The 27,841-nt window shown below is 47.2% G+C and overlaps 1 protein-coding gene across 1 annotated transcript; it reads left to right on the forward strand.

Annotated features, from left to right (window-relative positions):
* Window positions 1–27,322, forward strand: LOC309329940 (nuclear receptor subfamily 2 group F member 5-like). The gene is made up of 4 exons (XM_081841206.1): window positions 1–290; window positions 2,402–3,699; window positions 13,057–13,584; window positions 25,870–27,322. The coding sequence occupies exons 2-4, from the start codon at window positions 3,351–3,353 to the stop codon at window positions 26,142–26,144; spliced, it is 1,152 nt and encodes a 383-aa protein (XP_081697332.1). The 5' UTR covers window positions 1–290; window positions 2,402–3,350; the 3' UTR covers window positions 26,145–27,322.
* Window positions 27,323–27,841: the final 519 nt, after the last annotated feature.

The following is a 27,841-nucleotide window of genomic DNA, read 5'->3' on the forward strand; positions in this document are numbered from 1 at the left end:
AACATTAAAAATTCCGAAGCATTTTCCGGCGGCTTGCGCGGGCGGGAGCTGCGCGCGGGCGCAACTTCAGGATCGGGGCGGCCGCGTTGCGCGCAAAAGAAGAAACTGCTGCTTTTTTTTTTTTTTTTTTGCGCTGAAGGGAGAAGCGCAAAGAGCATCCTCGAGAGCCCCCCCCCCCCAAGGCGGAATTTGCTTCAAAGAAAAGAAAAGAAAAGGGGGGGGGGGAGAGAGAAAACCATCAATTTCTTCTCCAGGATTCCGAAGGAGAATTAAAAGCGATTTTCGAGCAGGTCTGGGTACTTTCCGATAAAGGAGATGCCACTCCCCCCCCGCTTTGGGGTAATATTATTATTATTATTAAACCATATTTTATCTTTGTGGTTTTGCTTGTGGTTAAGCCATTGCTGCCCACTCTGACAGATAGGAATTTGTTTTTGAATTTATTCGGGGGTGCAGTGGTATGTCGAAGGAGCGCTGCCTATTTTTTGTGTGTCTTCCTGTTGGAGAAGAAAAGCTTTCCCTTATTTCTTGGGGTACATTCCCCTTTTCAGGTAGCAAATGACACGAGGCAACATCGTGCTATAGGCACACCTACCTGTAAGTTTTACTCCCTCCTAAAGTAGCGAGCTCCTCCGCTGACTGCAGGGGCGCGGCGCTTACTCCTGAGTAAACGGGTGAAGGTTTGTGCCGTGTCAGGTGAGGTTTATCGCCACCCTCTCCCGCAAAAGCAACACAGGATAAGGAGGACTCCCGGAAAAGAAAAATTAAAAAGAAAGAACTTTCGTTGGGGGATAATGTAGAAACTTCACAAATTGATTTTTGCTCTCTTTAAAAAAACAACACGATTTAAACAGTACAGATTTGATGTTAGCTGCTTGCAGCAATGATGTTTAAGGATGGCTTTTGGTGTTCAGCTGAAAAACAAAAAGCTTGCCCACTCATCTGTACTGGCATCACTTTCTTGGATTATTAATTATTATTTCTGTGGGATGAAATTATGGTAATTCAAAACGAGTTTAATTGTACTAAATATTCTGTTATAATTAAAGAAATAATTATATGTAATTTCCGTAGCAGGATTTGACATCTGTTAAAAATATTACTAATGCTAATAAAGTTGCTTTAATTGTAATAGGGTGAAAGCTTAACACAATTGTGTATAGAAAGTGGCATGAATATTTATTAAATATTGACTGTTGTTACTAATGACCGTTAATGTCTAGAGAAGGAAACAGGATCTAATAATATTAGCAACAATAGTGTTATCAACTGTAATCCCTAGAAATTTTATTAACAGCAATCTAATGCTGTTAATCATGATGTATCAATTACCATTACCTGTAAAAATAGCAACGTATTAATAGGAATATATTGCTAATAATGTACAGTATTGCTTTTAACAGTATTGCATTACTGATATTACAGATTTTGCAGGTAGCAATATCAATACAATTACATGCCATTTCTTCTTGCACAAAGCTTTTAAGAAATATTATTTATTATTCAATGAACATTCCTTGCTATAGGGGGAAATGACATTTATTCATAAATATATTATTAGGAGGTGGTTGGAGATAATAAATTCTTCAGAGGGTTGGTAAAAGGAATATCATTTTAATTCTTGCTACGCTTGGAAAAAGACAAATTCTCTCGCCCCCCCCCAATCCCTCATTGATCTGTAGATGATCTTCATCAGCTGTATTTAATACCTTGATCAGGGGTCAATAGGAGAATAAAGATATATACAGGGGTTCAGAGTTAAACCCACATGCTCCCTGATCCTAAAAATAGTTCACCGGAATAGATCTGTCTCATTCATGCAAGCTACTTTCTCTGTTGCTAGAGAAACTCTCCCTTCTTGAAAATTGAAATCTGAATGCCTGTTGATTTTGACCATAGAAAGGACAGAATGGGGAGGGAAACAGAGGATAGATTGGGGTCTTTGCCCTGGCTTAGATGGCTTCAATTTGCCCACACCCCAAAGGCAGAAGCACCCTAAAACCCCAGAGACGGGCATTTCTGGTGATGAAACACCCATCCCAGAGACAGTCCATCAAAATCTGATGGATCGTTTCTTTGGAGCCACCATCATTTTTTAAAAGAATATTTTTTGGGGAGGACTGACTTTGTTAGTTGCATTTTCTGTTCCTTTTGGGACACCGCTGCCTTAAAAGGCAGATGAACAGCCCCCAAAGGCTATCTTAAGATGTCATATATTTTACACTCGATGGGAATGTGAACTTTAGACAACCGGGATGGGAGTTGTGTGGCTTCTGGTTTTTCCTTCGCCTTTCTTGCACAATGTTTGCTGAGCTCACTTCTTAAAAATAAACTAACCTCTCGCACCTTTTCTCTCTCCCTGTCCTTCCTCTCCTTAAAAAAATAAAACCCCCATGCACAGATCTGTCAGGATTTGAATGCCTGCTAGCAGCTGCTGCCTCACTGGAAGAAGTTTTCTCTCTGGTTATGGGCACCTTTTTCGGAGTCGTTATAACCCTGTGTGCTTTCCATCCTCTGGCAACTGAAGACCCGAGATTCCTTGCCTTCTCTCTGCTGGGCTTCTGCCAAATCGAGGCATTGTGATCTTCTTTCTCCAGCAAAGAAGGCAGACCGCTTCTTTGGGAAGACAGACCCACGGGGAGGAAAATGGAGGGAGGCGACTGCAATTTCCCCTCCCGGCACTGATTCTTACTAGTGGGGATTTTGGGATTCCCTCTGCCGCTTTTCCTGGAAGAAAACCTTCATTTACAGTTGCCTGCTCGGTCTTGTGGGGCGAGGAGTGGGGGGGAGAAGCTGCCAAAGACGCCCCTCCTTTCATTCCTTATTCTTCTCCCTACCCCGCCCCCCCCCCTGCAAAGCATGCAGTTGTTCGCTCTTCGGGTGGAAAGTAGATTTATAACCCCGCTTTCTTTGGGATCTGTTTCATCCTCATTTTCCTCTTCCTCCTTTCTACCTGCTTCCTCGTTCTCTCGCTCCTTCACGGCTGGTCCTTTCCACCCTCTCCTCCTTCCCAAACTTCAGCCGCTCACCCCCTGCCCTTCTCCATTCCTCTTCCCTCCTCCTCTTCCTTTCCTTCCTTCTCTCCCTCCTTTCTCCTCCTCTTGTCCGCTTCCAGTCCACCCCTTCCCCAGCCTTCCTGCCCATCTCATCCTTTCCTTCTCTCCCTAGCCGTCATTCTCTTGCCCACTGCTGCCCCTTCTTGACCTCCCAGCCTCTGCAGCCAGCCCCATACCTCCTTCAACCAACCCCCCCCCGCTAGATCTCTCTCTAGCCCCCCTGCAATTCTCACCCCCTTTCTCCCCACCCACCCCCCTCCTTTCCTGCCCCTTCGTTACCACCCCTCTCCCAGGATGGCTCTGGTGGTGACCCCCTGGCAGGAAGAGCTTCCTGGCGTTCCCCCGGGGGTCCCCCCGCAGCTGCCAGCCCCAGCCCCCCAGGAGCCCAGCGGGGGCAGCAGCGGGGAGGGCAAGGCGTCGGCGTCGGCCGTGGACTGTCTGGTGTGCGGGGACAAGGCCAGTGGCAAGCACTACGGCCAGTTCACCTGCGAGGGCTGCAAGAGCTTCTTCAAGCGCTCCGTGCGCCGCAACCTCAGCTACACCTGCCGTGCCAGCCGCCAGTGTCCCGTCGACCAGCACCACCGCAACCAGTGCCAGCACTGCCGCCTCACCAAGTGCCTCAAGGTCGGCATGCGCCGTGAAGGTGGGTTGCCCGAGGAGGGGGGCGGGTGTCCCATGCATCTCGCCCTCCTCTCTCTCTGTCTCTCTGCTTTCTTGCAATCTCCCTCTCCTCCCTTCACTCTCCAGAGGCCAGTCTTCCATTTCTTCTTCCTCCCCTGTTTTTTCCTGTTCGGATCTCTCTTACTCTTTCCTTTTGTGGAAGTTGTGACATCCCTTTTCTTGCTCGCCTCCTCCCTGCTGCCTTAGGGCTCCTCTGGAGAGTAATAATAATAATAATAAATAATAATAATAATAATAATAAATAAATAAATATTGTTTATATCCCACCCATCTGGCTGGGTTTCCCCAGCCACTCTGGGCGGCTTTCAACAGAATATTAAAATACAATAGTCTATTAAACATTAAAAGCTCTCAATTTTAAACATTGTCTATAACATTACAAGTGTTTTTTTCAAAAATCCTGCTAATGTCTTAACTTGAGTACATTGCGTAGCTCAGTGGTCAGAACACCTGCTTGGCATGTAGAAGGTCCCAGGTTCCATCCCCGCTGGCAGAGGCTCTCTTGCCCCAAACCCTGGAGAGCGACTGCCAGTCAGTGCCAAAAGTACTGACTTTCCTGTGATCCTGGTTTTTCTTTTTCTCTGGATGTATTCTGCGAAATGTCATCAGTGCATCAATAGTCCTATTATTTATGTATTCATCTGTTACCTGCCCTTCAACCTAAGTTCCCAGGGCAGGTTCTACCAACGAAAACACAGTATTGAAACGGCTAACAATCGCAAAAATAACGTGGATCCTAAAAGGATACGGCTTGAGTGTCAAAAGCACTTCATTCAGTTTATATAGCCCATGCTTCCTCTCGAAGGAGCCCAGGGTAGAAAACCTATCAATCATGTAGAAAAGCATTTGAGAAGAGAAAGAACATAAGGAGAGCCCGCTGGATCAGGCCAATGGCTCATGTAGTCCAGGATCCTGTTCTCACAGTGGCCGATCAGATGCACCAGTGGCTCCTGTGGGAGGGAGTTGCGCAGTTTAACGATGCACTGGGTGAAAAAGTCTTCCCCTTTTCTCTGTCCAGGGAACTGAGGGTCGCCGGCAACAGTTGTCTTTCAGCCACCAAATGGCAACCTGGGTAAAGAGGGGTGTTTTTAAAATCCCTCCTGAAAGTCGATTACGAGGCAGGTGGGCGCAACTCGCTCGGGAAGGCATTTCACAAATGGGGAGCCACCACCAAGGAGGCCCTGACAATGCCAACTGGGCAGCCTCCAGTGGTGGCACCCTTACTACCACGGCCTCCTCTGCTGGTCTGAAATGCTTGATACTGGGAAAGGTGCTTTTTAAAAAGGTACTGGTGCCTTAGTGGCCAATGGTGCATTAATGGCAGATTTGTGCATAGGATCATAATAATCTGTCTTATACAGAGTCCAACCATTGATCCATTTAGCTCACTATTGTCTCTGCTGACTGGAAGAGGCTCTCTGGGGTTTCAAGCAGGGATTAAATGTGGGATCTTTGGCATGCCAAGCAATCACTCTACTCCTTCTCCCCCTAATGCCTCAACAAATGAAACGGATTTGTAAAAACGTTACATGGAAGAAGAAGAAGAAGAAAAAACAACAACGAGGCACTACACTTCTGTAAAACAAGAAAATCCTTAATAAATTTTTTTTTTAAAAAAAGAAGACGCTAGTCCTCATGGTTCTGAATAGAGGGTTGGTTTTAATTGGGAGCTGCCTTACACCAAGCCAGCCCCTTGGATCTATCTAGCTTTGTGTTGTCTACACTGGCTGGCAGCAGCTCTCCAGGATTTCAGGCAAGGGGTCTCTCCCAGTGGTACCTGGGGATGGCAGGGATTGAACTCAGGACCTTGTGCATTCAGGGTCCTTGCTGTGCCACTGAGCTACAGCCTTTTCCTGAACCATCCACACATCATTCTGCCTTATTAGTTGCATTCTGCAGTGCTTCCTCAATGTCCGTGTATTATTGCCACCCAGAGGGGCAAACTGCGATTCTTGCATTGTAGGGGGTTGGACTAGATGACCTTTGGGGGTGCCCCTCCAACTCTCCCATTCTATGAAAAGCAGGGCAAATACCCAATTAAATCAGGCCATTTGAGTTAAAGGCTGAGAAAACGATAAACTAAAATTGACAGATTTGCGCACTGGCTACTTCCACCCCTGTCCTGATTTTATTTATTTCTGCTCCTGGTTTAATTTCAATTTATTTGTGGCATTCAAAGTGAGGAGGATTTCAGCAGGGAGTTCTGGGACTTGCAGCGACTGGGAACAAAGCAGAGTTTCTGGTCCGAAACCTTTGCAGCGGCAAACTCTGTTGAAAGGCAAATAGCTGCCCTGCCACTGCCCTGAAGCTGAATGCGGGGAAGCTTCGGGACATATAAAAGAATAATAATAATAATAATTTATTATTTATACCCCGCCCATCTGGCTGGGCTTCCCCAGCCACTCTGGGTGGCTTCCCCCCAAAATATTAAAATACTGTAATACACCAAACATTAAAAACTTCCCTGAACAGGGCTGCCTTCAGATGTCTTCTAAAAGTGTGGTAGATGTTTTTCTCTTTGACATCTGGTGGGAGGGCGTTCCACAGGGCGGGCGCCACCACCGAGAAGGCCCTCTGCCTGGTTCCCTGTAACTTGGCTTCTGGCAGTGAGGGAACCGCCAGAAGGCCCTCGGTGCTGGACCTCAGCGTCCGGGCAGAACGATGGGGGTGGAGATGCTCCTTCAGATATACTGGACCGAGGCCGTTTAGCGCTTTCAAGGTCAGCGCCAACACTTTGAATTGTGCTCGGAAACGTACTGGGAGCCAATGTAGGTCTTTCAGGACCGGTGTTATGTGGTCTCGGCAGCCGCTGCCAGTCACCAGTCTGGCTGCCGTGTTCTGGATTAGTTGTAGTTTCCGGGTCACCTTCAAAGGTAGCCCCACATAGAGCACATTGCAGTAGTCCAAGCGGGAGATAACTAGAGCCAGAGCTTTTTCACACAGCACATAGCTAGACTCTGGAACTCCCTCCCACATGAGGGCAGAGGCAGCCACCAAGGCTTGAAAAGAGGACTGGGCAAATTGATGGAGGGGAGAGAGCTATTTGTCACTAGCACTAGCCCCTGATGGCTACCAGCTGCTGTGGCTTTGCTCTGCCTCCAGCAAAGCTTCTGAAAGCCGGTTGCTGCAAATCACAAGTGTGGAGAGCACTGCTGTTGCACCCAGGCCCTCCTTTTGGACTTCCAAAGGGGCATGTGAATGGTCACTGTGAAAAGAGGAGGCAGGACCACAAGGCCTCCACTTGACGTGACCCAGTGGCCGCGCTCTTCTGATGTCCTTACGGTCCGGAGGAAGTCTGTTTACATCCCTAGTTCCTTACAGGTATTTGGCCTTGGTGAGGAGAGGATGTTGGACTAGACTGGACCCCTTTGGCCTGATCCTGCGGGCTCTTATTGCATTCTTAAAAGTAAAGGTAAAGGGACCCCTGACCATTAGGTCCAGTCCTGGCTGACTCTGGGGTTGTGGCGCTCATCTCTCTTTATTGGCCGAGAGAGCCGGCGTACAGCTTCCGGGTCATGTGGCCAGCATGACTGAGCCGCTTTAGGCGAACCAGTGCAGCGCACGGAAATGCCGTTTACCTTCCTGCTGGAGTGGTACCTATTTAACTACTTGCACTTTGACGTGCTTTCGAACTGCTAGGTTGGCAGGAGCAGGGACCGAGCAACGGGAGCTCACCCCATCGCAGGGATTCGAACCGCCAACCTTCTGGTTGGCAAGTCCTAGGCTCTGTGGTTTAACCCACAGTGCCACCCGCGTCCCATTGCATTCTTACAAGAGCGCTATAAAAAGTGCCTATGCGGGGACCCTAATTCTTCATCTTCCTTCCATCCCTCTTCTGCTTTTCCTGCCTTCCGTTTTCCTTTGTGACTTTCCCTTTTCTATCCTGCTTTCCTCCAGTTCCCCATTTCTCCATTTCCCCCTATTCCCTCCACGCCTCCTCTTCCCTACTCTTTGCTTTCTCTCCTCCTTTTCTCCCTTTCTTTGCCTTCCTCTTGCTCTGCAACCCTTTTGCAAAGGCAGATCTTGATTATCTAGCCGTGCCCAACCGCATGCCCATTGCTGAATCATCCTCCTCTCTGCTCCTGCAATTTCTTCCCTCGTACCCCTTGATTCATGCCCGTCTTTGTCTTCCCAAGAACCTCCCAGGGTAGAACAGCATCTTCTCCTTTTCATCTTTGCCCTTCAAAGTTATTTACCTTTTCCCTTTCCTTCTTTCTGTCCTCCCTCTGCGTTTCTTCTCCTCTTTTTTAAATTTTTTTTAAGGAATCGCTTCTAAAGGTCCGATTTCTTCCCCTCCACATTTAAGCAAGCGGCAAGACTGTTGGACACATTAATGGCTGATGAGGCTACCAACATTTGCTAACTGCAATGGCTATTTTCTGCCTCCGTGTTGGAGGCAGTGAGGTAAAGGGTAAAGGGACCCCTGACCATTAGGTCCAGTTGTGGCCGACTCTGGGGTTGCGGCGCTCATCTCGCTTTATTGGCCCTACAGCTTCGGGGTCATGTGGCCAGCATGACTAAGCCACTTCTGGCGAACCAGAGCAGCGCACAGAAACGCCGCTTACCTTCCCACCAGAGCGGTACCTATTTATCTACTTGCACATTGACATGCTTTCGAACTGCTAGGTTGGCAGGAGCAAGGACCGAGCAATGGGAGCTCACCCTGTCGTGGGGATTCGAACCGCTGACCTTTTGATTGGCAAGTCCTAGGCTCTGTGGTTTAACCCACAGTGCCACCCGCGTCCCTGATGTTGGAGGCAGTAGCCGCTAAATAATAGCAGTTCCAGGAAACCACCGGGGGGGAAAGTGCCATGGCATTTGGGTCTGGCTTGTGGGCATCTGCTTGGCCATTGTGGGAACATTTGCAGGATAAAAAGGTACAGGATTTTTGGGACAGGTGTCAAAAAGTGCACAGATTAGAAAGGAAACCAGTGCAGCTGCCTCAAAATATTTGCAGGCCCCCAGCAGTGTTTTTTAAAATCTTTTTTATTTTTTAATATATCTTTATTAATTTAAAATAAATACATTTATGAAAAACAGACTTGCATTTAAGTAAACAAACATACAGTCAAACAAATAACAGAAAAATCAAACAAACCACCGCACTATAAGAAGATTAATATAATTATCATCATATATACTCCTGGTATTGAACACAATTATAAAATTTGTAGAAAAGAAATTTAAAACTGACTTCCAATTAATCTCGCTGTACTTTGTCTATTCATTACGTTATACCGCACAGTTACTTCTATACTTTCTTTTTACCTCCTCCCTATGAATTTAGAAAACTATGGAGAAACATCTTGGCAGAATTAGACTGAGCCCCTAGCAGTGTTAAAGCAGCACTGTGTCTGACCGCCCCAGTAGCAGGTAGAGAAACAAATAATCATGGCTAGGTGATTAAAAAAAAAAAAGTTGTTTGGAGGGGACAAAGGATTCCTTGGAGGAGAGAGAATGCGGGAAGATTTGAGACAGCGTTTCCGGAGCTTGCTCACGCAGCGCAACCTGTGGAACTCCTTACCACAGTAGGCAGGGACAGCGACCAACTTGGATGGCGTTAAAGGAGGACTGGGCTGGTTCATGAAGAGGGCTATCGGTGGCTGATAGCGACGATGGCTGTGCTTCTTCCTCCACGGTCAGAGGCACCAATTCTTCTGAATGCCAGTTGCTGCAGGAACTGCAGGAGAGGAGAGGGCCTTTTGTGCTCGAGTCCTGCTTGTGGGTTTCTGACAAGATGGGCTACTGGCCTGATCCAGTGGGCTTGTTTGTGGGGCCAGAGCGGAGAGACCTCTGATCTGCTGGCCCTGCCAATCATGCAGGAGGCAGGGAGGAAGTGGGGCACGTTCCCTTTGCCTAGACACAAGTTTTTTTTAAAATCATTTTTATTGATTTTCCAATAAAAAACATCCAATTACTATATCCAATCATAACGCTCCAATTAAAATAAAAAACTAAAATAAAAAGAGACCAAATTATAGTCCAAATTATAATTATTAATTTTTCGGGGCTCCCCAGGGTCTGGCTCTCTGAAGCATATCTCCACATCTTAGTCCTGTTTCTCCTCATTGTTTCTATATTTTCCACATCTCGATTTTGACGCTTCTTACTTACTTAATTTTCAGTTTTCTTTTTCATTGTGATTACTAACAACCCCAAGGGCATGGTATTGCATCATACTATATACAAAGCAAACAAAACAACAACAACAACAACAATAATAATAATAGGTCAATTTATATCCTGCCTTTTTCCCTAACATTGACTCAAGGCGGCTTACAAATAAAATAAGAACTGCTAATTATTATTATTTTTTGAGGGGCGCAACCATTAAAAAAACAATTAAACAATGTAATTAAAATTACCTATCTGTCTATATGGCACGCGGGTGGTGTTGTGGGTTAAACCACAGAGCCTAGAACTTGCCGATCAGAAGGTCGGCGGTTTGAATCCCCGTGACGGGGTGAGCTCCCGTTGCTTGGTCCCTGCTCCTGCCAACCTAGCAGTTCCAAAACATGTCAAAGTGCAAGTAGATAAATAGGTACCGCTCCGGAGGGAAGGTAAATGGCGTTTCCGTGCGCTGCTCTGGTTCGCCAGAAGCGGCTTAGTCATGCTGGCCACATGACCCGGAAGCTGTACGCCGGCTCCCTCAGCCAGTAAAGCGAGATGAGCGCCGCAACCCCAGAGTTGGTCACGACTGGACCTAATGGTTAGGGGTCCATTTACCTTTACCTATCTGTGTATAAGATTCCTGTGTTGTATGGGGTTGGACTTGATGGCCCCAGAAGGGTCCCTTCCAACTTTACAATTCTGTTAAAAACATACTGGCAACCTCCCTACGACAGAGGAATGGCAAACTAAGCTGTTGGACTGCGCCGAAATGGCAAAACTGACCAGAAAGCTCAGGAATCAAGAAGACTAGAACTTCAAGAAAGAATGGGGGGGGGGAAATTATAATTTATTTAGGACACCATTGTAAAGCAGGTGAAAACATTACCAGGATTCTAATAATGCTTGTAATGGAACAAATATGATGGATAATTTGGACAGGTACAAAATATTGTTGTTGTTTAGTCGTGTCCGCCTCTTCGTGGCCCCCTGGACCAAAGCACACCAGGCACTCCTGTCTTCCACTGCCTCCCGCAGTTTGGTCAAACTCATGCTGGTAGCTTCGAGAACACTGTCCAACCATCTCGTCCTCTGTCGTCCCCTTCTCCTTGTGCCCTCCATCAGGGTCTTTTCCAGGGAGTCTTCTCTTCTCATGAGGTGGCCAAAGTCTTGGAACCTCAGCTTCAGGATCTGTCCTTCCAATTAGCACTCAGGGCTGATTTCCTTAAGAATGGAGAGGTTTGATCTTCTTGCAGTCCATGGGACTCTCAAGAGTCTCCTCCAGCACCAGAATTCAAAAGCATCCATTCTTCAGCGATCAGCCTTCTTTATGGTCCAGCTCTCACTTCCATACATCACTACTGGGAAAACCATAGCTTTTACTATACGGACCTTTGTTGGCAAGGTGATACAAAATATAGACTGAAATAATACGCAGTTGGAAATGTTGACAATAGATTCAGAGAAATGTGTATTTGGTATTGTTACAACTCTTCATTTTTAAAACCAAATAAAAACGATTAAAAAGACCACATACTGGCAATCAAAATGGAAAAATAATAATAAGGAAATGAAATAGAAACATATGCATCCTTCATTTCCTGAGTAGGCTTGGGTGGTGAGTACAGAGAATCTTAAGTCAGAAGCCCAGGAAATAAAATTTTCCCCACCCCAGGACAACGTAATGGCATATTGGTTTCACGAAATAAATGCTGAGACGAGAATCATGTGCTTTCTCCCTTCTCCCCCCCCATAACATTTTATTAATTTTCCAACAATAACAGAAACAAAACAAACAACAATAAAAACCAAACCAAAACAAATTGACTTTCCCCCTAATCCCTTCCTTGGTTCCATTGCATATGAATGTACTATATATCCATTATAAAGTTTTAACCATTTGAATTACTTATTGTCCACTCATAATAAATTTACCCTGCCAATGTATTAACCTGTGTACATTGCTTCTGAACATATCCAATAAAGTCCTTCCATTCTTCCTTAAATTCCTTGTCATCTCTTCCTCTTAATTTCATTGCCAACTTTGCCGTTTCAGCATATTCTTTTAATTTAACTTGCCAATCTTCTTTAGCCCCGACGCTTTATTCTTTCCAATGTTGTTGTGCTGTTTGTGCAACCGTGGTTGCGTACATAAACAAATTCTTTTGTGATCTTGGTAAGTCCATTCCTGTAATACCTAACAGGAAAGTTTCTCAGGTTTTTTTTTGGCAAAGGTTATTTTAAACACCTTCATTTCATTATTCAATAATTCTTAACAATTTTGCTGTCTCACCACGTATGAAAAAATGTACCTTCTCTTGTTTTACATTTCCTACACTTGTTTTCTCTAGTTTTGTACATTTTTTGCTAGTTTAACCAGTTAGATACCTGAAGGAGCGTCTCCACCCGCATCGTTCTGCCCGGACACTGAGGTCCAGCTCCGAGGGCCTTCTGGCGGTTCCCTCCCTATGAGAAGCCAAGTTACAGAGGGCCTTCTCGGTAGTGGCACCCGCCCTGTGGAACGCCCTCCCACTAGATGTCAAAGAGAAAAACAACTACCAGACCTTTAGAAGACATCTGAAGGCAGCCCTGTTTAGGGAAGCTTTTAATGTTTAATAGACTATTGTATTTTAATATTCTGTTGGAAGCTGCCCAGAGTGGCTGGGGAAACCTAGCCAGATGGGCAGGGTATAAATAATAAATTATTATTATTATTTATTATCTATACGTCATTTTCTCTTTTTTATATACATTTTTATAATTTTTTTAACATATTAATTCCAACATTCATACAACATAACTTCTCATCTTATACAATATTTTTGGACTTCCGTCAACGCCTCTGATGATTTTCTGTTCTTTATCACTTATTATGCATTTCTTAATTCCATATTACCTTTAATTATCCTTAACTAATAATTCTCCTCATTGTCTTTTTTTTTTTGGCAATATTTCAAATAATTCACCTTACAAAACTTCTTGCCGACCTACTAGCGCAATCTGTTCATCACAATTACTTTTCAAATCGTCTGTAAATTGACTCCAGCCTTCTGAGAATCTCTGGTCCCGCAGGTTTCGAATCCTTCCTGTTAGTTTATCTAATTCTGCATAGTCCATCCATTTCATCCTCCGTTCTTCTTTCTGCCGCCATTGCATATAAAAACAACCTATACATCATTTTCTCCTTCCCTCCCTTTTTGTCTCCCTTCAGCCGTGCAACGGGGGCGCATGGCTCCCGCGCAGCCCAGCCCGGGTCAGTACCCCTTCGCCAACGGAGACCCCTACAATTGCCACTCCTACCTGACGGGCTTCATCTCCCTCCTCCTCCGGGCAGAGCCCTACCCCACTTCCCGCTATGGGGCCCAGTGCCTGCAGCCCAACAACATCATGGGCATCGAGAACATCTGCGAGGTGGCCGCCCGCCTCCTCTTCAGCGCCATCGAATGGGCCAAGAACATCCCCTTCTTCCCGGACTTCCAGCTGGCCGACCAGGTCTGCCTTCTGCGCATGACCTGGAGCGAGCTCTTCGTCCTCAACGCCGCCCAGTGCTCCATGCCTCTCCACGTGGCTCCCCTCCTGGCTGCCGCCGGCCTCCATGCCTCGCCCATGTCCGCCGACCGCGTGGTGGCCTTCATGGACCACATCCGCGTCTTCCAGGAGCAGGTGGAGAAGCTGAAGGCTCTGCACGTCGACTCGGCCGAGTACTCCTGCCTGAAGGCCATTGTCCTCTTCACCCCAGGTGAGCATCGCACGCTGCCGGATTGGAGGAGGCGAGGGCTTTCGGTGGCCATGCTCTGACTCACCATTTCATCATTCGGGGCAGGCCAGAGAAAGTCCTCCTTCACGCAGGGCATTGTTAAACTATGGAACTCAGTGCTGCAGGAGGCAGCGATGTCTGCTATTAAGTACAGTGGTACCTCAGGTTACATACGCTTCCGGTCACATACGCTTCAGGTTACAGACTCCGCTAACCCAGACATAGTGCTTCAGGATAAGAACAGAAATCGTGCTCTGGCAGCACGGCGGCAGCGGGAGGCCCCATGAGCTAAAGTGGTGCTTCAGGTTAAGAAAAGTTTCAGGTTAAGAACGGACCTCTGGAACGAATTAAGTACTTAACCCGAGGTACCACTGTAGTGGGGTGGACATAGCAAACGACACAGAGATTTCTCCAAGTAGTTCTTTATAAGTAAGCTGGAACTGAACTGAACAGCAAACAGCTCAGCTGGCCTGCTTTTATAGGCAGCCAGCTGTCAACATCGTACAACAACAGCCCAGGGTTTCCTGCCTAAATTAACTTACGTGGACCTGAGTGAAAACTATACAGTGGTACCTTGGGTTAAGAACTTAATTCGTTCCGAAGGTCTGTTCTTAACCTGAAACTGTTCTTAACCTGAAGCACCACTTTAGCTAATGGGGCCTCCCGCTGCCGCCACACGACTTCTGTTCTCATCCTGAAGCAAAGTTCTTAACCCGAGGTACTATTTCTGCATTAGCGGAGTCTGTAACCTGAAGCAGCTGTAACCTGAAGCATCTGTAACCTGAGGTACCACTGTATACACAATACCCCTGGTGGCCAGGGTGAGAACTTCAATACATAACATCTGCCATCTTGGATGGCCTGAACAGAAGGCTGTCATTGGTTAATGGCTGTGCTCTGCCTTCACAGTCACGAGGAAGCAATGCTTCTGAATACCCAGTTGTTGGAAACAGCAGCAGGAGACAGGGCTCTTGTGCCCGGATTCTGCCTGTGGGTTTGCCATGGAGGCGGGGGTGGGGGGCAGCCCTTTGCTGGCCATAGTGAGAACAGGATACCGGTCTCTTCTGATCGTGTTGGATCTGATTGCGCAATTAATGCAAAGGAACACTTTCCTTTCCTGGTGAGCGGTTGTTAGGGGAGATCAGGGGAACGCCACCACTGAGAAGGCCCTCTGCCTAGTTCCCTGTAACTTCGCTTCTCGCAGGGAGGGAACAGCCAGAAGGCCCTCGGCCCTGGACCTCAGTGTCTGGGCTGAACAATGGGGTGGAGACACTCCTTCAGGTCTACTGGGCTGAGGCCGTTTAGGGCTTTAAAGGTCAGTACCAACACTTCGAATTGTGCCTGGAAATGTCCTGGGAGCCAATGTAGGTCTTGCAGGACCGGTGTTATGTGGTCTCGGTGGCCACTCCCAGTCCCCAGTCTAGCTGCCATATTCTGTCCTAGGATGACCTATGAGAAAGTCTTCTTCCCCCTCTTGCTTGATTTTTCCTCTAATGGAGGAATCCATGCCCCAGGAAGGTATGGAGGTTGTAGAAAGGCATGGGGGACGCTCCTCAAGTGGTTCAAGCAAGGAGCTCGAACAAGTTACCAAGCCAAGGTGGCCTCGCTATCCTGGTGTCGGTGGGCCAATTCCTGGCCCACTGGATGAAGAGAGCATAAATGGGCCCCTTTTGCTGGCAAGCAGAGTTTGGGGTGGTCACCTGCCTACATTTGAGTTGGAGGGAGGTCAGACAAGATGACCCCTGGGCAGTGGCGTAGCGTGGGGGGTGCAGGGGGGGCTGGCCGCACCGGGCGCAACATCTGGGGGTTAGGGTTAGGGGGCGCAAATCCACGGGTTAGGGGGCACAAATTACTTGCTTTGCCCCGGGTGCTGACAACCCACACTACGCCACTGCCCCTGGGACACTAATGAACACCTGCATGGCCAAAAAAGCCACCATGGTATGGAGTCATTCTGTGTTATGCCAGCACAGGGTGGAGGAGTGACCCCCTCTCGCCTCCTGCTGGAGGGAAACAGAAGCGACTCGCCCCTTTAGGAAGAATAGGAGAGCACAATCCATTTCTGAACTAAAGGACCTGCCTTCCACAACCACCAGTCTGCTGCTGTAAACCAAGCCAAGAGGTCAATCAGACCTGGAGGATCAATCCCCCCGGAAACTACCATTAATCCAGAACACAGCAGCTAGACTAGGGACTGGGACGGCTGCCAAGACCATATAACACCGGTCTTGAAAGACCTACATGGGCTCCCAGTATGTTTCTGAGCACAATTCAAAGTGTTGGTGCTGACCTTTAAAGCCCTGAATGGCCTCAGCCCAGTAGGCCTGAAGGAGCGTCTCCACCTTCATCATTCAGCCCAGACACTGAGGTCCAGCACCGAGGATCTTCTGGCGGTTCCCTCACTGCGAGAAGTGAGATTATAGGGAACCAGTCAGAGGGCCTTCTTGGTGGTGGCGTCCGCCCTGTGGAACGCCCTCCCATCAGATGTCAAGGGGATAAACAACTATCTGACTTTCAGAAGACATCTGAAGGCAGCCCTGTTCAGGGAAGTTTTTAACGTGTGACATTTTAATGTATTTTTAATCTTTGTTGGAAGCCGCCCAGAGTGGCTGGGGAAACCCAGCCAGATGGGCGGGGTACAAACAATAAATTATTATTATTATTATTATTATTATTATTATTATTATTATTACTACTACTACTACTACTACTATTACTATTATTATTATTAATTGGCTTCCCACAGGCTGACCACGGTGAGAACAGGATGCTGTTGTATCGTGTTTTTAATATTCTGTTGGGAGCCACCCAGAGTGGATAGGCAGGGTAATAGTACAGTGGTGCCTCGCAAGACGAAATTAATCCGTTCAGCGAGTCTCTTCGTCTAGCGGTCTTTTCGTCTTGTGAAGCAAGCCCATTGACGGCTTATCGGATTAGCGCTATTAGCGGCTTTTAGCGGCTTATCGGCTTAGCGGATAAGCAGATAAGCGGCTTAGCGGCTTAGAAAAGGGGGGGGGGAGGAAAAAAACCCCGCAGGAACTCGCAGGACATTTTCGTCTTGCAAAGCAAGCCCATAGGAAATTCGTTTTGTGAAGCACCTCCAAAATGGAAAACCCTTTCGTCTAGCAGGTTTTCCGTCTTGCGAGGCATTCGTCTTGCGGGGCACCACTGTAATAGTAATAATAATAGGCAGGGTAATAGTAATAATAATAATAATAATAATAATAATAATAATAATAATAATAAATTTATTATACAGTGGTGCCCCGCAAGACGAATGCCTCGCAAGACGAAAAACTCGCTAGACGAAAGAGTTTTCCGTCTTTTGAGGTGCTTCACAAGACGAATTTCCCTATGGGCTTGCTTCGCAAGACGAAACGTCTTGCGAGTTCTTGCGGGTTTTTCCCCTCCCCCCCTTTTTCTAATCCGCTAAGCCACTAATAGCCGCTAAGCCGCTAATAGCGCTAATCCGCTAATCCGCTAATAGCCGTACTTCGCAAGACGAAAAAACCACAAGACGAAGAGACTCGCGGAACGGATTAATTTCGTCTTGCGAGGCACCTCAAAAGACGGAAAACTCTTTCATCTAGCGAGTTTTTCGTCTTGCGAGGCATTCGTCTTTGGGGGCACCACTGTATAATAAATTTTATTATTATTATTATTATTATTATTATTATTATTATTATCATATCCCTCAAACCCAGTGTTGTCCATACCGACTGGTGGCCGCTCTCTGTGAGTTCAGGCCAGGAGCTTCCCTAGAGATGCTGCTGGGCGTGTGTGTGTTAACCTGGGACCTTCTGCATGCCAAGCAGGTGCTGCAGCTGTGAGCTGTGACCCTCCCGTTCACCTTTCTCTTGGCACCGCTACCTGGAGCTGGCCTCTGCAGAAGCAGAGCTTAATAAACTGCATGCATGTCAAGGAGAAAGGGGATAGAGAAGAGTTTTTCTCCCTCTCCCAAAGTTCTGGAAGCCGTGTTACGAAGCTGAATGTTGGAAGATTCGGGGGAGAGAGAAGAAAGCGCTTCTTTGCAATGCACATAGTCAAACTCCCTCCTGCAGGAAGCAGCGATGGGCAAAAGCCTTGGGGGCTTTAAAAAAGAATGACACAAATTCATGGAGTGGGAGATGGCTATCGAGGGCTACTAGCCATGTTGTCTATGCTCTGCCTCCACAGTCAAAGGCAGGAATGCTTCTGAAGACCAGTTCCTAGAAACCGCAGGAGAAGAGATTTGCTCTTGTGCTCAAATCCTGCTTCTGAGTTTCCCATTAGGGCATCTGGGTGGCCGCTGGGAGAACAAAAGTCTGGGCTAGAAGGATCCAGCAGAGCCTTCTTATGTTTCTATCTGCCCTCTGAGCATGTGTTCTGTTTGCATTCTGTTTCAACCATGTACATGGCTTTCACGCCATTGTCTTGCAAAGCGGTCTATAAACTTGTTGAATCTCAGTGGCAACCTCCTTGATTCCGCCCTGCCATCGATCGGTGCCGGCTATTTTCTTGAAGGCATCAGGTAGCTGAGCTTGCGATGGCAGGGCGTGGGGGAGGGGGGTTTGCTTGCGTCTTAAGTGAGCTCGCCTTGCCAAAATGTACGTTGGTTTCTGAAATCACCCCCAGGCCAGTTTGCCTTTGCTATCGCAAGATGGAAACTGTCGGAAGTTTGGGTGCACAGCCTTTGCACAGAGCTAAGAGAGTGAGAGGGACGCGGGTGGCGCTGTGGGTTAAACCACAGAGCCTAGGACTTGCTGATCGGAAGGTTGGCGGTTTGAATCCCCGCAACGGGGTGAGCTCCCATTGCTCGTTCCCTGCTCCTGCCAACCTAGCAGTTCGAAAGCACGTCAAAATGCAAGTAGATAAATAGGTACCGCTCTGGCGGGAAGGTAAATGGCGTTTCCGTGCGCTGCTCTGGCTCGACAGAAGCGGCTTAGTCATGCTGGCCACATGACCCGGAAGCTGTATGCTGGCTCCTTCGGCCAATAAAGCGAGATGAGCGCCACAACCCCAGATTCGGTTACGACTGGACCCTAACGGTCAGGGGTCCCTTTAAGAGAATGAGGGACCTTTGTACCCCCAGCCTGTACCTTTAACCTTATGAGCTTGCAACCTTAGCAAGATTGGTTGCAACAGAACCTGCATCCCATGTCCCCATGTCTGCTCTGGTCATCTAGCATTTGCTAGGGGGCGAGTTCACAAAGGTGCTGGAGAAACTTTTTGCTTTGATTCCCGGAGTAATGCGCCACGACTGGCAGATAAGCACCCCGCCTCTCTTTATCTCTGTGGGTTTTTTTTTAATTAACCAAATCTAGCTGGCCCCCCCCTTTCTCTCCCCACAAGCACACATCCCGGTGCTCCTTTCATCCCTTTGGTGGCCTGCGACACAGCATCCTCAGAGTAAGCGTTTTCAAGTCCCGGCTATTGACGCCGGCGACGGGCGGCCCATTCTCCCCACGCAGCTAAATGTCTGTTGTGTTAGCCATGCCGCGTTAGAAAAAAGCGGCGGCTGTGAATGGATTCGTGGTGAGGTCCCTTTTGGGGGCCTCTGTCAATAGCGGCAGCGTTCGTGGCCTGAATAGCCACGGCACTCATTTGAGGGGCTCTGAATGGAGCTGTTTTGTGGCTCCCACAACGGGGGAGAGGGATGAACTCAGCTTGAGGGTTGCGTTCAAGCTGGGAAACGGCAGCCCTCGGAGACGTATTTCACTGGAGTGCTGGTGTGTGTGTGAATGCTTCTCAAAAGGCATGGGGGGGGGGACACAACAACCCTCAAATGTATATTCTCTTAATTGAATCGTGGAATTATGCTCTGTGGATTTTTTATTTTTTTTGGGGGGGGGGGAAGGTGATGTTAAAACTAAATAAATAAATACTGTATTTTTCGCCCCATAGGACACACTTTTCCCCCTCCAAAAATGAAGGGGAAATGTGTGTGCGTCCTATGGGGCGAATGCAGGCTTTCACTGAAGCCTGGAGAGCGAGAGGCATCGGTGTGCACTGACCCCTCTCGCTCTCCAGGCTTCAGGAAGCTATCCGCAAGCCTTGCAAGCCCTGCGGGAGTTCCCACGGGCTCACAAGGCTTGCGGGCAGCAGCCTGCTGCCCGAAGCATGGGGAGCCCTCCGGAGGACTCCCCGTGCTTCGGGAGAGTGTCCGCAAGGCTTGTGCGCCCAGCGGGAGGTCCCGCCGAGCGTGCGAGGCTTGGGGTGGCAGCCTGCCGCCTGAAGCACGGGGAGCCTTCCGGAGGACTCCCCATGCTTCGGGCGAGTGTCCGCAAGGCTTGGGGCGGGAATAATTTTTTTTATTCATTTCACCCCCCCAAAAAACGAGGTGCAACCTATGGGCCGGTGCGCCCTATAGGACGAAAAATGCGGTAATTATTATTTATATCCCGCCCTCCCCAGCCAAAGCTGGGCTCAGAGTGGCTAACAGCAGTAAAATAATACAGCATTCCAAAATCAATTCATTATAAAATCAGTTCAAATCAAATTCATGGCAACCATCGGGCTTCTGTAAAGTTTACCAAAGGAGGGGGTCAGGCTGTGCCCTGGCCAAAGGCCTGGTGGAACAGCTCTGTCTTGCAGGCCCTGCGGAAAGATGTCAAGTCCCGCAGGGCCCTAGTCTCTTGGGATAGAGCATTCCACCAGATCGGAGCCACAGCCGAAAAAGCCCTGGCTCTGATTGAGGCCAGCCTAACTTCCCTGTGGCCCGGGACCTCCAAGATGTTTTTGTTTGAAGACCGTAAGGTCCTCCGTGGGACGTACCAGGAGAGGCGGTCCCATAGGTACGAGGGTCCTAGGCCGTATAGGGCTTTAAAGGTTAAAACCAGCACCTTAAACCTGACCCTGTACTCCACCGGGAGCCAGTGCAGCTGGTATAGCACCGGGTGAATGTGATCCCACGGCGAGGACCCCGTAAAGAGTCTCGCCGCGGCATTCTGCACCCGCTGGAGTTTCTGGGTCAGTCTCAAGGGCAGCCCTACGTCGAGTGACTTACAATAATCCAGTCTGGAGGTGACCGTCGCGTGGATCACGGTGGCTAGGTCAGGGCGAGAGAGTAAAATGACTGAATTTGGCCAAGTGATGCTTCAAGAATCACCTAAGACTGAAGAAAGGAAGAAGACCCTAAGTCTAGCATCCTGTTCTCACCGAAGCCAATACCTGAATGGTAAGATCACAAGTAGTACTTGAGCACAAGAGAATTTTCTCCTTTCCTGTGTTTTTCGGCAACTGGATTTTTTTTTAAAAAATAATATTTATTCCAGTTTTAAGGGTTACAAAAGGAAAAAAGAAAAAACACCAAATTAAGCAAGAAAAAACAAGACAATACATCACAATAGGTAAAAAACACACCAAAAAACAAACAAAAAAACACAGAAAAATACAAACAATTAAGAAAAACAAAAACAAATCAAGCCTTCCCATAACTTATTTTTCATTTGCTTGTTTCCTTGACCTCTTCACACCTCCCTTTTCGTATTCTAGTTCAGTTAGATATTTCAGCAAATCCTTTCCATCTTTGTTTTTATCCTAATAATTTATCTTAATATACTGTAATTTTACATTCTCTTCTTTCACCAATTAACAATCCATTCTTACTTAGTCCTTTCGGCAACTGGAATTTAGAAACATTGCTGTCTCTGACCCACAGAGGCAGAGCACAGCCATCGTGGCTACAAGCCATCAGTGGCACTCATGAACACGAAATTTATTATGGTCAGAGACCAGCTTGAGAAACACAAATGGAACTACAATCCCAATATATACAACAATGGATTTTGAGTTTAAAGTGCGATAGGCATAGTAAAGGAGGTAAAGGGACCCCTGACCATTAGGTCCAGTCGTGGCCGACTCTGGGATTGCGGCGCTCATCTCGCTTTATTGGTCGAGGGAGCCGGCGTACAGCTTCCGGGTCATGTGGCCAGCAGGACTAAGCCGCTTCTGGTGAACCAGAGTAGCGCACGGAAAGGCTGTTTACCTTCCCACCGGAGCGGTACCTATTTATCCACTTGCACTTGATGTGCTTTCAAACTGCTAGGTTGGCAGGAGCAGGGACCGAGCAACGGGAGCTCACCCCATCGTGGGGATTCAAACCGCCGACCTTCTGATCAGCAAGTCCTGGGCTCTGTGGTTTAACCCACAGCGCCACCCGCGTCCCCTATAGGGGACATATAGGCATATAAACACAGATAGGCATATAAACACATAAAAACTTTAAAATAGACTAACTTAGAGAAATGACCCAAAATTGCCCGTGGATCCGGGTTGGGAATTTTCAAACTAGATTGAATTGGGCGATGGTCTGCGCCTACAGATCTGTGCGCAGAATCTGGCAACCATCCGGGTTGTCTTGGGGTCTTTGCCTAACAGGAAAAGATCAAATTTTTGCTTTACCGGGAGGTCAGCAAGCCTCACCAGCAGGGGATCAAAGGTTTCTCTACGTGCTTCATTGTAAAAGGAACATCTAAAAAATATGTGTTCAGGGCTTCCTATATATTCCGCATTGGGATGCGAGTGGCGCTGTGGGTTAAACCACAGAGCTTAGGACTTGCCGATCAGAAGGTCGGTGGTTCGAATCCCCGTGACAGGATGAGCTCCCGTTGCTCGGTCCCTGCTCCTGCCAACCTAGCAGTTCGAAAGCACGTCAAAGTGCAAGTAGATAAATAGGTACCGCTCCGGCGGGAAGGTAAACGGTGTTTCTGTGTGCTGCTCTGGTTCGCCAGAAGCGGCTTAGTCCTGCTGGCCACATGACCCAGAAGCTGTATGCCGGCTCCCTCAGCCAATAAAGCGAGATGAGCGCCGCAACCCCAGAGTCGGTCATGACTGGACCCATTGGTTAGGGGTCCCTTATCTTTACCTATATTCCCCAAAGGACAAGCGCAAATTCTCTGGTCATATGGGACTTTTTTAAAGGATCCTTCCAAGACCGGCAAGGGCAGAGCCGAGCTTTCTGGCAAGTGTAAAAGCCCTTCTTCCATTTTTGGATATAAGAAAAAAGAGATTTGCTGCTGGTGCATCTATATCTCTCTCGAATTCTACAATTTTGTAGTCGGGGCACCTTAAGCAGCCCTGTTGTCTCTCGGTGTCTATAATTCTTTGCCTATCCTTTGCTTTTGCTTGGCCTGAGCCCAGACTTAGAAGGGCTTGAGGGGCAAAACCCAGTTTCTGAAGAGTGTTCAGGGCTGCTGTCTGCCAGCCTGACTGGAACTGGTCGCAAAGGATCAGTGGAGCTATACCACGGGGGAGCAGTTTCAGTGACAGCCATTTATAGATTGATGTTAGGCTGATATGTGCCAATCCTCTTTTAAACCCATCCGAGTTGGTGGCCATCCCTAGCTCTTGTGGAGTTCCATATTTCCCCTATGCCCTACAGGAAAGGCTTCCTTTTGTCTGTCCTGAATGATGAAATGATGACTCAGGGTGGGGAAAATGGAAGGATTCCATCGCACAGTGCACCGCCAGACTCTAGGCAATGGTGGTCACCAGCTCGTATGGTTTTTATAATTCATAGCGCATACTAGGGCTATCGAGGGCTGCTAACCATGACGGATATATTTGACCTCCATTGTTAGGGGTAGTTCAGTGGAACCTTGGTTCTCGAACTTAATCCGTCCCGGGAGTCTGTTCAGCTCCCGAAACTGTTCAAAAACCAAGGCGCAGCTTCCGATTGGCTACAGGAGCTCAAGTGGAGGCTGCACTGGACAATCGGCTTCTGAAAAACGTTCGAAACTGGAACACTTACTTCCAGGTTTTCGGTGTTCGGGAGCCAAAACATGCGAGTACCAAGGCGTTCAAGAACCAAGGTATGACTGTATGTCTCTTAATACTAGGTGCTAGGAATCACAGGTGGGGAAAGTTGCATAACCACCAAAAGTTCTCCTGTGAAAATAGAGATGCTTTATTCCCTTATTGTTGCTGTTGTTAGTTTACTATTTATACCCTCCTCATCTTGACTGGGTTGCCCCAGCCACTCTGGGCGGCTTCCAGCATATATAAAAACATAATAAAACTTGAACCATTTGAAAAAACCTTCCCTATACAGTGGTACCTCGGGATACATATGCTTCAGGTTACAGAGTCCGCTAACCCAGAAATAGTACCTCGGGTTAAGAACTTTGCGTCAGGATGAGAACAGAAATCGCGCGGCGGCAGCGGGAGGCCCTATTAGCTAAAGTGCTGCTTCAGGTTAAGAACAGTTTCAGGTTAAGAACAGACCTCTGGAACGAATAAAGTATGTAACCAGAGGTACCACTGTACAGGGCTGTCTTCTGAAGGTTGTAAAGTTACCGCATTGGCCCGAAAATAAGCCGCACATTTCCCCCCTCCAAATTCCGACTGTGAAAAGTTAAAGTGCTGCTTCAATTCGCGACCTTACAAAAACTGACTTTTGCGATATCGCTGCTGAAACAGACATACGGTAAAATGGAATGGGTGTGAGTGCCTGCGAAATTATAAAGGTGTGGCGTATATTCAGGTGCGGCTTATATTTGGGCCAATATGGTACTTTTCTCCCTGGCCCTGGGACGGCTTCTGTAAATCCAGGGTTGTCCAGGGCTGGAGGAGCCAGAGTTTTGGTTGTGCTGTGGCCCTGGTGTGGGCTTCCCCTTGGGCATTTGTTTGCCCTCTGTGAGAATAGGATGCTGGCCTAGCGGATGGTGACTTTTCTTTTTTCTTTTTTTTTAAAAATAATATTTATTATTTTCCATACATAAACATAACAGAAGAAAAAGCCAACAATAATAAAGAAAAAAGAATGAAACAGAAAAAGGGAAAAGAACATAAAACATAAAATACATCAAATCACCACATAACCTAAAACTTAATTAATCAATCAAAATCCATCTTCATAAAAAAATTACTTGACTTCCTCAAATCTCTTCCATCTGAGTTTCTTAGTAATTATATATAGCCGTTTCCAATACCATTATTTCATAAAACCCTAGCACAGTCAAAATCATATTTCCTAACTTTTCTTATCGTATATTTTCTTATTTATTTATTTAATCCCAATTTAACCCTAGGCCTAATTGATTCTTTCAGGTGATTACATATCTTTAATATTACAATATTTATTCAAATAGTCTTTAAATTTCTTCCAATCTTCTTGGTATTCCTCTTCTTTCTGGTCGCGGATTCTCCCAGTGAGATCTTCCAGCTTCATAAACTCCATCATCTTCAACTGCCAGCGGATGGTGACTTTTACTACATGTGGTGGGCTTGTGATAAAGTTAAGAATTCTGGGGAGTTAATTTACAATGAACTCAAGAGAATATTTAAATACACCTTTCCCCCAAAAACAGAAGCCTTTTTATTGGGTTTGATGGGGAAGGAAATTAAGAAAGTGGACCAAAGACTTTTTATGTACGCCACAGCAGCGGCAAGAAACATGCTTGGCCCAAACTGGAAATTGCAAGAAGTTCCCACCATTGCGGAGTGGCAGATGAAAATGATGAGCTATGCGGAGTTAGCCAAACTGACGGGAAGAATTCGGGACCAGGACGATCAGAGGTTTCAAGAAAATTGGAGTAAATTTATGGTGTATATAAAGGATAAATGCCAAACTTTAAAAACACTGGCAGGACTGAAATAGCTTTTACAATGTACGGCAGATACAAGGTTTATAAATGGAATTCGTGATATAAGAAAATAAGGGGTACTCGCTGAAGGGATGGAGGGAAGTCGCAAGCTCGGCAGAGCTAATAGTATCTATGTGATTTATTGTAAAGGTAAAGGGACCCCTGACCATTAGGTCCAGTCGTGGCCGGCTCTGGGGTTGCGGCGCTCATCTTGCTTCATTGGCTGAGGGAGCCAGCGTACAGCTTCCGGGTCATGTGGCCAGCGTGACTAAGCCGCTTCTGGCGAACCAGAGCAGCGCACAGAAATGCCATTTACCTTCCCGCCAGAGTGGTACCTATTTATCTACTTGCACTTTGAGGTGCTTTCGGAATGCTAGGTTGGCAGGAGCAAGGACCGAGCAACGGGAACTCACCCTGTTGCGGGGATTCGAACCGCAGGCCTTCTGATCAGCAAGTCCTAGGTTCTGTGGTTTAACCCACAGCGCCACCCCCGTCCCTGTGATTTATTGTATTGTACTGTAAAAGTATGTATAAGGACTGTAAAAGTATGTATAAGGAAAACAATAATAAATGATTATATATATAAAAAAGAGAATAGGGTGCTGGCCCAGATGGGATCTTCTCTAGCCAGATCCATCAGCTGGGCTCTCACGCCGATCAGTTGATCTCCCCTGCGAACGTTCTTCCCTTCTCCCCCTTGCAGATGCGGTGGGGCTGACGGACTTGTGCCACGTGGAGAACGTCCAGGAGAAGTCCCAGTGTGCCTTGGAAGAGTACGTCCGGAACCAGTACCCCAACCAGCCCAGCCGATTTGGGCGCCTCCTCCTTCGCCTCCCCTCGCTGCGCATCGTCTCCGCCCCTGTGATTGAGCAGCTTTTCTTTGTGCGCTTGGTAGGCAAGACCCCCATTGAGATGCTGATTCGAGACATACTGCTTTCCGGGTCCAGCTTCAACTGGCCCTACATCTCCATGCAGTGAAAGCAGCTGGGGGTTGGAGGCCGTGGCTGCAGCCTTGCCGTTGCCTTTGCCCCCCAAACTGGGCAACGGGGTCCTTGTTGGTGCGCAGACAGCGATGGGCTGTCACTCAGGGAGCCAGAGCATCTCACATTTGCTCCCTCCAAAATGGCGGCCCTCGAGACAACCAGGAAATGACATCAAGGAGGTGGAGCTTGAGGTTGCTTTCCTGGTTCCTTCTAATCCCCCAAGGGGGGTGGGAGTGACTATGGAAAAGCCTGCCCTTCCATATTTATATCGCAGACAAAACAAAATGGCAGCCGTTTTCTCAAAATGAGCTTGATCCTTGGATGATTATTTTTAAAAATGTGCTTTGTCTACAAGAATGTCCTTGCCCCTCAAGGAATTATACTGGAACAATGGCATTATGGATCGAGAACCTGAGATCTTTCGTTGTCCCATGTCTAAGAGATTTCTATAGCTTCATTGGTGGGTCTTCCTTGGGCCCACCTTCCCAACTGGTGAATGTTTTGTTGACAGCATGTCGGCTGAACGGCCCGCCTAGGAGAAGGTTTGCAGTGGATTGCGATACAAACTTGGCGACGCGCAAAAACACATGTGGCTTGCTGAGCCTCAGTTGTGCAATGGCACCTCAAACAATCCTCAAACTTTCCCTTTTGCGTTTGTGCATAAATGTGTAATGAGGGAGAAAAGGGCTGGGGCAATTGGGGAAAAAAAGACTTGCCTCTTCAGACCGATCAAAAAGAAAAGACTTGCCTCCTCAGCCTGCTTTTCTTTTTCTTTTTATAACAAGGACTTCCTTCTTCAGGCCAATATGTGTGAAAGTGTCCTTTACAATACTGCAAAAAGCCCACATATCTTCCAAGACTCCTTCCCCGTGGGCCTTTACAGCCTAGGGAACTGTCTACAATCTATGATGTTTGGGAGTGATGGTGACTATCATACCCTATACATGAACTGAAGCGGAAGAGATACAGAAAAAAAAACCGAACAAACCCAGAATTGGAGTCAGGGGGCAGTTGATTCCATTCATGTGCAAAAAAGAGGAGATAGACAGGGGCGAGAGGACGACTACTTTTTTTTTTTAAATCTAAAGGAGGGGCAAAATGATTTGGGATGTCTCTAACCTGGAGGGGGAAACATGCTATTTATAAAATAAAATAAACTCAGATTATATCCTACTCCCGTTGCCCAGCTAAATGTACTTACATACATTTCAACACCCATAATTTTAAAAATTTCGGATGGTTTCTTTGTAAGCGCAGCGGCGGAAGATCTCATCTTATGGATTGTGGGTTCCTTCCTTGGATGGGGGGCGGGGGATGAGGGGAGACGATGAAAAAAAAAAAAAAAAGACCAGGAAAAATGCAGCATCCATCAAGTAGATTTAATTTAAAAATAAAAATAAATGATGGAGCTGGCATTATAATTAAAACTGATGATTGCTGAACTCCTTCCAGGTTTTTTTTTTTTTTTTTTTAAATCACTTCCCTCCCTTTCTCCACCTTTTCCCTATCTATGATGCCCCAGAATCTGTGGGTTTGGGGGAAGATGAGCTCCCCCCCCCGTTTTTTTCTCAGGAAACATTTGCCCAGGACGATTAGGACAGATGGTGTGGCCAAGTAGGAGTAAGATGGTTTGCCGGAGGTAAAGCAAGAGAATGTGTGTGCGTATGTAGTTTCAGGAAATGGAACCTCAAC

This window comes from Podarcis erhardii (genome assembly GCF_964252035.2).
Source record: "Podarcis erhardii genome assembly, chromosome: 15".
NCBI classification, from domain to species: Eukaryota; Metazoa; Chordata; class Lepidosauria; order Squamata; family Lacertidae; genus Podarcis; species Podarcis erhardii.

Bases quoted from the DNA above. Each gene is read 5' to 3' on its own strand.
- LOC309329940 (XM_081841206.1), top strand. From the start codon at position 3,351: ATGGCTCTGGTGGTGACCCCCTGGCAGGAAGAGCTTCCTGGCGTTCCC. The intron at 3,700-13,056 runs GTGGGTTGCCCG...GTCTCCCTTCAG, and splicing joins GGTCGGCATGCGCCGTGAAG to CCGTGCAACGGGGGCGCATG. The intron at 13,585-25,869 runs GTGAGCATCGCA...TCCCCCTTGCAG, and splicing joins CATTGTCCTCTTCACCCCAG to ATGCGGTGGGGCTGACGGAC.